General features: G+C 38.7%; 1 protein-coding gene across 2 annotated transcripts in view; it reads left to right on the top strand.

Annotated features, from left to right (window-relative positions):
- The first annotated feature begins 30 nt into the window (after positions 1–30).
- Positions 31–9,554, top strand: part of ARID4A (AT-rich interaction domain 4A) — a 48,071-nt gene continuing 38,547 nt past the window's right edge. For both annotated transcript variants that reach the window (XM_035551509.2, XM_035551508.2), the window contains exons 1-5: positions 31–131; positions 567–642; positions 1,818–1,928; positions 4,341–4,406; positions 5,353–5,443. In XM_035551509.2, coding sequence (XP_035407402.1) covers positions 637–642; positions 1,818–1,928; positions 4,341–4,406; positions 5,353–5,443 — 274 coding nt within the window. In that variant the 5' untranslated portion in view covers positions 31–131; positions 567–636. The remainder of the gene's footprint in view (positions 132–566; positions 643–1,817; positions 1,929–4,340; positions 4,407–5,352; positions 5,444–9,554) is intronic.

The raw sequence follows: 9,554 nt of genomic DNA, 5'->3' as shown, positions 1-9,554 counted from the left end.
GGGGCCGCGCTCAGCGCCGCCGCTCGCGGGGGGGGCGGGGGGGGGGCGTCGGCGTCGTCGCGGCGGGGCCGAGCCGAGCCGGGCAGAGCCGAGCCGAGGCGGGCGCTGCCCACTTCGCTCCGACTTTCCAGGTACGAGGCAGAGCGGGGCGGGCGGGCAGCCGCAACTCCGTCGCTCCGTCCCCGGGGGGGTGCTCAGGGGAGGGGGGCTCGGAGGAGGGGGCCGCCCGTTGCTGCCCCCCTCAGCCCCCCGCGGGCAGCCCGAAGCCCGGCGGTGGCGGCGGCTCGGCGCGTCCCCCCGGCGGGCCGCCCAAACTTGCGAGGGCCGGGGAGGGGCGGGGAAGGCGACGGCGGCGGCGGCGGGGCCCCGGTTCCCCCGTTCTCTCCCCCCCTCCCCCCCCCCCCCCCCTCCTTCCCCGTGCGGTTCCGGGAGCGGGAGCAATGGCGCCGTGACACACCGAGCGGCCCCGGGACGGCCCGGAGCGCGCCCCCCCCCCCCCCCCCCCCCAATCCACCGCCCCCTCACGGGCAGCCCCCCGCGCCTCAGCCGCTCTCGTTGTGTTGCAGCCCTTCTCCTCCTGCCTGGCCGCGGCCGAGAGGAGTCCCGGAGCTGGAAGCCCTCACGTAACGGCCGAAGATGAAGGTAGGCTGCCTCCTGGGCCGGCCCCGGCTCGCCTCTCCTCCTTCTCCTCCTCCTTCTTCTCCTCCGGAGGTTTTCGCTTCGCTTCTGCCTCCTCTCGCCGCCAAGCTGAGGGGGGAGAGCGGAGGGAGCTCCAACCTGAAGGTCCGCACGGTGCCTGCGAGTTGTTGTCCTTCATGCTCCAGCCCCGAAATGCTTCCTGTACCAGCAACCGCTGTTGCAAGTTTGCAAAACCACAGCTTTTGTCCTCTCTTTGCTGTTGCCGGTGTTGTTTTTTCTCCGTTCGTAGCCTTAACTACTGCAGGATAACTCACAAAAGAGAGAAAAACTTTTCTTGCCTTCGCAGTCGAAGAAATAATAGCGATTGAAAAACAACAACAAAGCGGCGTCTTAATATTCCACGCTGATTTCCTGTCCTGATGGACGTTTTCAGCACGGGGGTTTTGTCCTTGTTTATCTGTTGCTACAAGCACGATAAAGTGAAACGTTAAGTAATAAGATCCAGATTAAGGAAAAAAACACGCTGACAAATATTTGTTTCTCTCAGAATGCAGAAGCGGCTGAACTTTCATAAAGGGGTTTTAAGAAAAAAAATAACAGTTAACAACTGTTTGAAAGAGCAGAGCAAATTTCTCTAGAGGCCTCCTTTTAGTCCGCAGGAGAAAAAAAAGTCCTATATATAGAATGGTACAGACTTAATTGTAGGTATTGGGATGATAACAGTCTCAAATGCTTTAAATAATCTGTGTCATTGAATTGCTTATAACTGAGAAAAGTGCAGCTATCTTTTGTACTGCAGTTCTGCAGCTGAAGTATTTTCCTTTTGTATGTTGTATGAGAGTAACTTGAATTAATTGTCATTCTTACACATTATTACCCTTTTTATAAGATGTTTGAAAGATCAATTTAAAAGTCTCAAAGATATTTCTAGGAGAGCAATTAGGCTGACAGAATCGGGGGTCAGCGACACTATGTGAAACAAAACTTCCTGTAACTTGTTTGTTTGTTGTTTTTGTTGTTTTTTAATTATTATGGGTAGAGCAGTCTGATTGCAGACATTGTTTATCACTTAAAGATCGATAAGTCTCAAAGTTTAGATGGAAAATTAAATATATGATGCTGTAGCTGTAAAAATAAATAAAAACTTAACTTTCTTCCTATTTTTTGTTTCTTAATAGGCAGCGGATGAACCTGCCTACCTGACAGTGGGAACTGATGTCAGTGCCAAGTACCGTGGTGCCTTCTGTGAGGCAAAGATTAAGACAGTGAAAAGGCTTGTGAAAGTCAAGGTAGTATGCTGTGGTTGTTGTTGGTGGTATTAAAACACTGTGTTGAAAGGGTTATTAGAAAAGATAAAAATCCTGAATATTAGGAAATGTTCATCAGTTTAGTAAATGAATTTTAAGAACGCTTGAATGCTGGTGCAGTTATGATTTTCATGTGTTTTTTTTTTTTCAAATTTTTTTTGGTTTGTTTTCCAGATTTTTGAGCTCACTCCTGTTTCAGCAGGAATGGGCTTAAAAATTACCTATTTGTGCTACTTACTTCCTGATCACGGTTGTCTTCTGTTTGGAATGCATCAGTTTCACAGCAATCAGTTTTGATGTTACGAATAGAGGCTTATGGCTTTACATGAGTAATGAGAGATAAGAGCAGACTCTTCAGAAGCAAAAATTACATTTCCTTCCAGCTGACGTTGTCAGTTTTACTTAAGAGACAATGCCAAAATAAATCAAGGTTAGAATGAAAAAGATGGCAATAGCGTTTTCGGTCAGGTTTTAGAAATGTTTAGGATGATACTTGTTAGTTTTGAGCGTCTTGCAGCCGCTTCTAAAGTAGTGTTCTTTAGCTGTAGCTGAATTCCTATGCTAGTGTAGAACTGGCACTTAATACTCATTTACATTTACAGGTCTTATGCCAAAACAACCAAAACAGAAAGTCATTATTTTGATGTTGTAGTACTGTTGTTAATGCTAATGTGGGAAAACAAAAATAAAACCTAGTTAAATAGAAGTTAAGGATGCAAAGTAAATATAGAAGTTGTTCTTGTACTTTGTTCTCTCAAATTCTTCCCAGTTCGTACTTTCTAGTCTACTGTCCAGGATATGTAAATAAGGCACTAGTGACCCAATAAAACTTACCAAATAGAGATGAAAGCTTCTTTTTAGAATGCATCTAAGTTTTCACGTGCTTTAATGCTTGGATCAAGTAGAACAAGCTATCAGTCTCTTCAGTTATATATAGATCATATCACTTTATCAGAGTTCTTTTCATGATTTAAACAGAAAAAAAAAAACTTCAGATATTTCAGTTTTTCTCCCATTCTTAATGAGTACTTCTAGAAATTCGCAATGTTCTTTGAAATCTGTGTTAATGAGATGCTCTGTAGGAAGCAATGTGCTCCCTTTCCTCATGTGATATCCTTGATCTTTGTATCTATTTCTTTGGTCTGAGCATTTAAGACTGTTCATGGGTGTGAGTTTCTTTTACTCTATAGCTTTTAAAGCATTTAATATGCTTTATTGCTCCACGGAAAGACTTGTAAGTATAGGAGGCTGCTCTGACTTGGTGGAAATTCTTGTCACTGTATCTCAATTGTAAAATAACAATTGAAGTTTAAGCAAGCTAAGCCTGATATTGTAATTAAGAGCGTGCGGGCACACCCCGGCGTACTTCCCAAGTGCAAAGAGTCCAGCAGTCTCTTCCTGAGTAGCAGAACTACCTGTATTTATCTCAATGCTGATAAAAAAAAAAAAAAAAAGTAAAAACTGGATGAACTGTGTTATTGTTTGGAACTCATAGTACTGCAAACTGCATGTTAGCATGCAGCTGCCATATAGGCTGTGGTTGAATGATATAAAGAGGGAGCTGGATAACTGGGAATCTTTATAGGTAGAAAGGAAGTTCCTTGAATTTTTGGATCCTGAAAAGAAGTAGGAACTCTTGATTAAAACATGTTTGACACTTAAGTAGCTCTTTTTGCCATAGAAAATGGCAGAGAAACAGTTAATAACCATTAACATTAATTATTTGTTTTTAATGTTTCTAAATCCGAGCCTCTGCAAACTTAGGGATTCAAATTGCATAGGCTTATGTTCATTCTGTCATCAGTGTTACTCTCTCAGACACAGGATTTTAAATGGAAAAACATGGCTTACTTGCAGTGTAGCTGATCCTTATTTTAATTACACTTTTACTGGTTCACATCTTTACCATAGAAACCTTTTCTTGTTTGAGATAGCAGAAACGGTGGTATTGTGGTCAGTTCAAAGATTTTTTTTGGATATGTTTTAATATAGAGAGCTTTGTGTTTTGGTTGCAGTTTAGTACTCAAACGATGTGTTGTTAACGAAGTGCTACAGTTAGAGAGAGAGAAAAAGCCCATTAATTTTCTGGTCTGCAGACCCGGTTCCAGGTATAACCCGGATTGCATTGATATTCAAACTCCAATCAAAAAGTTGATATACCTGGTATTTGATTTGCCCTTTTCTTTAATTATGATGTTTCAGGTTGAGTGTTAAGTCTGATACTTGGGGCTTCCTGTGAGTAAAACCATCCATGCCAAAGGTTTTACGTTCAATAATGTTTGAGTACGTTTGATTGATAGATCTTATTTTCCAAATTATTATTACACTTCCATATGCTTTTTATCTACCATTAAAAATAAGATATGTATTGAAAAGTTAATGAATATCTTCCAGGTGGTTCTGAAGGGGGATAACTCAACTCAGTTAGTGCAAGATGATCAAGTGAAAGGACCTCTAAGAGTATGTATACTGCATGTCTTTTTTTTTTCTTAATCACATAGTTGATTTGTAAAATAGAAAGTTTTGATGGTGTTTATCTGGGTACCTGATCTACAGAATTGAAATCAACAGGAGGTGGCCCATTGCTTTCAATCAGATTGATTCTGAATAGTTAGCATCAACTCTTGTAATGTTTGGAGGCTGTTTATGCTTCTCTGTAGAATATTTCGTATGCAAACAATATTGCACACGCTGATTTTTCTAAACTTCTCATAAGTAATGGAGATCTTGATTCCATGAGGCTAAATTCAAGCCTGTTAGATAATAGTAAATATGATTGTTCTAAATGTGTTGTTAAAGTAGTTAATGTATTTTATATAAAAATGTGTGTTGATGTGTATTTTTATGATACCTAATAGTTGTCTGCCGGAACAGCTGCATTGTAGAGCATCAGCTGCACATAGAGCTCTTTATAGATCACCTTTTTTTGTATTTTTCTTTGTAGCTAATGCAAGAACACCAGTACATGTTGTAGGCTGATACTTAGATTCTGATCTAGTTGATGGTACAACAGTGAATAAACATGTTTGAATTTAGAGAGAATGGTATAAGTGTTTTAAAATATAAAAATGAGTAGAGATTGTATGCACATCAACAATAAAGTACCAGTTACTTTGAATAGTTGAATATTTATTTCCAATTAGCTTTCTATTATTTATTGTAAGTCATGCTGAAATTAGATGTTCCAAGTTTTTTACTGCTTTACTGTCTACTTAGAGTTCAGCTTTCTAGCCTAGGAACCTTTGTTCGTACCAACCATGTAACTACATTTCACAGAGTAACATATAGCTAAAATGCATCTTAAACAAGCAAACCAGCTTAGTGGAAGAATTAATGCTTACATGAGTTTTACCTCCATTATTTGAGTTAGAGATTTTATGTAACCTTGAGATACTCCTTTTTGCAGGTCGGTGCAATGGTTGAAACAAAAATGCCTGACGGATCCTTTCAAGAAGCTGTTATCAGCAAGTTGACAGACGCTAGTTGGTATACTGTAGGTGAGTAGCCACATGTTTTAATTTATGGCCTCTAATCTTTGAACAATGTATTTCTAATTATAGATAATAATGTAAGTAATTATATCCTGTGTCGTAAAAGCTGAGATTTTGGAGGGGACTTTGTCTTCCAGGTCTTGTTGTCCTTTTTCTTTTAAAATAGGATAGTAATTATTTGATGTTGAGGGAGGCTGTTGCGGAGATAATTGCAGAGCTCAGCAGTCAAGTGTTATTTGGCACAACGTCTGTATGCTGAAGCTGGTTTCACTCATTGGAATTTGAGAGAGTTTTTGCAGATTTTAAGACATAAACTTCAAAATTCCAGTTCTAGCTGAAAACTCGTGACATGTAATGAATGATTGACATTCAAGCATTCTTTCACTTGATGCAATCTTATAAACATGAAATAGCTTCTATGTCTTCTGAAGTTATTTCTCCATTTTGTGTAGAGTTGAGAGTCACATTTTGTATGAAACAACAGCAGAAAGGATTTATTTTTTTTTAAGGAATTGCCTTTCAAAGAAAAGAGAGAACGTTCTTTTGTGACTTGAAATTAACCATTGGTTTAAATCATTAACAAGTAATGAGTATACCTAAAGTAAAATAGAAAACAACTTTGCCTCTTGTGCTGAATGCTCATGCATTTCTCAGTTACTGAAACAAACCTCAGAATGCACTGTCAGTGAAATTTCAAAGTTGAATATGGATTTATTGCAAGAGAAACTTCATTATTTTCCATAATTAGAATCGCTCATTATGATATCTAGATTTTTCTGCAATAACTTTTAACAGTAGAATGACAACAGCCAGCAACACTCAATTAATAATACTAGATAAGCAAATATTTCAAACCACAGTAATTGAATCAAATAGTTTTGCAAGTACCTGGCTGAGAGGAAAAGCTGTACATTCTAATTTAGTCCACTGCTTTTGAGATAGGTACTTGTAAATTTAAATTGGTATTTGTTTCTTCTTACTAGCAGTGTTATATATAGAATGTATTCAGGTTTTACTGCATATGCTTCAGTACCCTGCTGAGGCGTCCCATATAGCATGACGTGTCAATTATTTTGATTCAGTAGCCCTTTTTTTTTTCCTTAAGTTAGAAGGAAGATATTTTCAGTAATCCAACCTTTCCATTGTGGTAGGCGAGACTATGTAGTCTTTGATGGGATCAGGATAAGACTCACAACCTCAATAGAAGTAATTTGGACGGATTTATCGCTACGTGATTATTATTATTGCACACTTTAAATGTAAGCCAGTTCACTTATCAGTTGACAAAGCCCCACTGCTCTTTGCATATTCATATCATCATATATCATTATCTCAAATATCAGGAAGCACTTCTTTACTGTGCAGGTGACGGGGCACTGGCACAGGTTGCTCAGAGAGGTTTTGGAGTCTCCTCTTTGGAGATTTTCAAAAGTCTCCTGGATGTGGGGTCCTGGGCACCCATTCTCTGGGTGGCCCTGTTTGAGCACAGGGTGGGACCAGAAGACCTCCAGACCCGCCAACCTCAACCATGCTGTGATTCTGTAATTTTCCTTCGAGGATATACCACTGCTGTAAAATTCTAGATTTAGCTTTAAAATTGTAGTGTGTGTCAGGTCAGGGGGAAAAGGCAGGCTTATTTTGGAGTGCAGATTTTAAACCTGCTTGGCTTTGCGCTATGATGTAACATACTTGGTGAAGAACATTGGACCTTTTCTATATGAGACTTAGACTTGCACCATTCAGATCCAGAAGAGATAAGAAACACGTTTCTTGCACTAATAATTTTGTGGTTAATGAATTAGCATTTCCATTTTGAAACTTCTCCTTATTTTAGTTTTAAATAGCATTTTTTTTGCTAAATCTGAATTTGAACTGGAAAATTTAATCAGTAAACCAACCGTCCACATTCCCTCTTCAGTGATTAAAAATTATTAATTGATACAAATAATTAAATTTCTATGCCTTTTTACATTTGACAGGTGAACTTCAAATCCCCTGTTTTGGGGGGGTGGGTTTTTGTCTGTTTTCTTCTTTTGAGCTGAGCACTTCTGTCAAAAATCTTTACTTGATGAGTGGATAATTTGAAGTGTGAATACATACTTTGCCTTGCTTTAGTGGATTGTTGTTTAGATTTAACAAGTTTTTCAACACTCTACAATAACAGATAAATCATGCATGTCGTGATTTTTACCTTATACATTTATTAACTGCTGTTCCTCAGAAACTCGAAAGAACGGCTTGATTTATTATCCCTTTTTTTTCCCTGAAGAAATATCTTTTGACAGCTAGAATAGAGAAAATAAGGTCATATGTTTTCCCTATGCAAATGTATTAAGACTGCTAGGACTTTGTCAAAATTTGGAACTGTTGGGAGTGGAAGGGGATTTAAGTAATTCTATGGTAAGTTAACATGCAGTACTGTAGTATGGCACATAAGAGTATATATATCTTTGACTACAAAAATACAATTGTAACGCACTGGAATTGTATTTAGATGTTAAGAACATGTTTATGAGCAGCATGTGGTGGCAGGTTTATAGGTATTGTAAGCAGAGGTAATACTGTCCAGATTAAGCAGATTATGAAATACCTGTATCTTAATATCTGAGTATCTTAATAACGTGGTTACTTTAACTTTTAAAGTTGGGGAAATGCTCTAGCTTGAGTACAGAAACACTGAGGTGTGAAAAATAAGCCTTGTTTTTAGCCCGTTTCTCCCATTGTATCCTTGTAGAAAGGTTTGGATAGATATTGAGTGTATGTTTATGTTGCTGTCAAGTAAACAGAGTTGAATTGGTTCCTTTTTAATAGATGGTGGCCATACTACTTGGCAGTCTTATTGACGGATTCAGTCAAAGCTAAAAGCTGAAAGGAAGTGGATTAAACAGCTTTCCCAGTTCGAGAATGTTTTCTTGAATGCGGTCAGGCTTGAGTTGGAAAGCACAAGGGAAAGCTTGCTTTTAAGTAGTGCTTTTCCTGTGCTATTTATTTTCTGTTTTATGTAGCATCTCGTTCTCAGTGATTTAAAAGTAGTCTGATGAGGATAGAGAAATCAGTAATAAATACTCGTTAATAAATAAATAAATAATTTGCTGTGGTCGGCTACTTTGTCACCAACATAACAAGAGAGACACAATGTCGATAAGTCTATTTTAACAGTACATCTCCTGTCTATTACTGGTGTTCTGCCCAAAATAAATCAAGGTTTACTTTCTTTGCTAGCTGCCGTGGAATTATTTCACCTATTATTACATAGTAATGGTGTTTCTGTAGCTGTTTAGTCATATTGAAATTTTCAAATGTGATGTGGAAATACCTTCAAAATCCAGCTCTCTGAGAGCTTAAGTAGGTAAAGAAGTATAAGCAGGTAAAGAAACAAAATCTGTTTGGAGTGAAAGTTTAACATCTGGAAAACTCCATCACGCGTCTCTGCCCTCTCGTCTGCTCAACAGAATCTAAAGAGGGATGACAGTAATAGCAGTTTAAGTTCTTTGAGTAACAAATGGCTCAGTTGGATGTTTTATTCTTTTAAAACTTAATTATTTTAAATGAACGTACTTAAAATTTTTGAAGTGCTGCCTTGATGCTTTTGAAGTGCTGAATATTTTACTAGGTGATAATTATACAGCATTAGAACAGTCCATCAGATCTGTTTTCAGCGGAGCCATGTTTGAATTGCTGCTTGCTTAGTGTACCATCTATCTGATTCTCTGTTAATCTGTAAAATGCTGCGGGTAAATACTGCAGTAATGTCTAAAATAACTTAAAAAAAAAGAAAGAAAATGGGCCACACCTAACAGAGTACATGGTTATATTTTCCTTCCTTAACCTTCTCTGGAATCTTAGAATTGTTACCATAAGTTCAGAAAACAGAAACCCCCGTGTATAAGTTCTTTAAGGAAGTACTTTTATAAAACTTTTCCGAGGTGAAAGCAATGCGGTTTTTATATAAAAGTGCAAAACAGTATTTTCAGGAAGCATCTGAAGAGCTGCTGTTAAATCAACCTTTTTTTCTTGTCTCATCAAAACAAGTATCATCTTTCTTTTGACAAGGCTAAGGCCAATAACATGCATGTGCTTAGATCTTTTGTTGAGGATGTGTAATTTAACCATACCT

Source organism: Cygnus atratus, chromosome 5 (assembly GCF_013377495.2).
Source record: "Cygnus atratus isolate AKBS03 ecotype Queensland, Australia chromosome 5, CAtr_DNAZoo_HiC_assembly, whole genome shotgun sequence".
NCBI lineage: Eukaryota > Metazoa > Chordata > Aves > Anseriformes > Anatidae > Cygnus > Cygnus atratus.
This window is presented reverse-complemented; position numbering and strand designations above follow the sequence as displayed.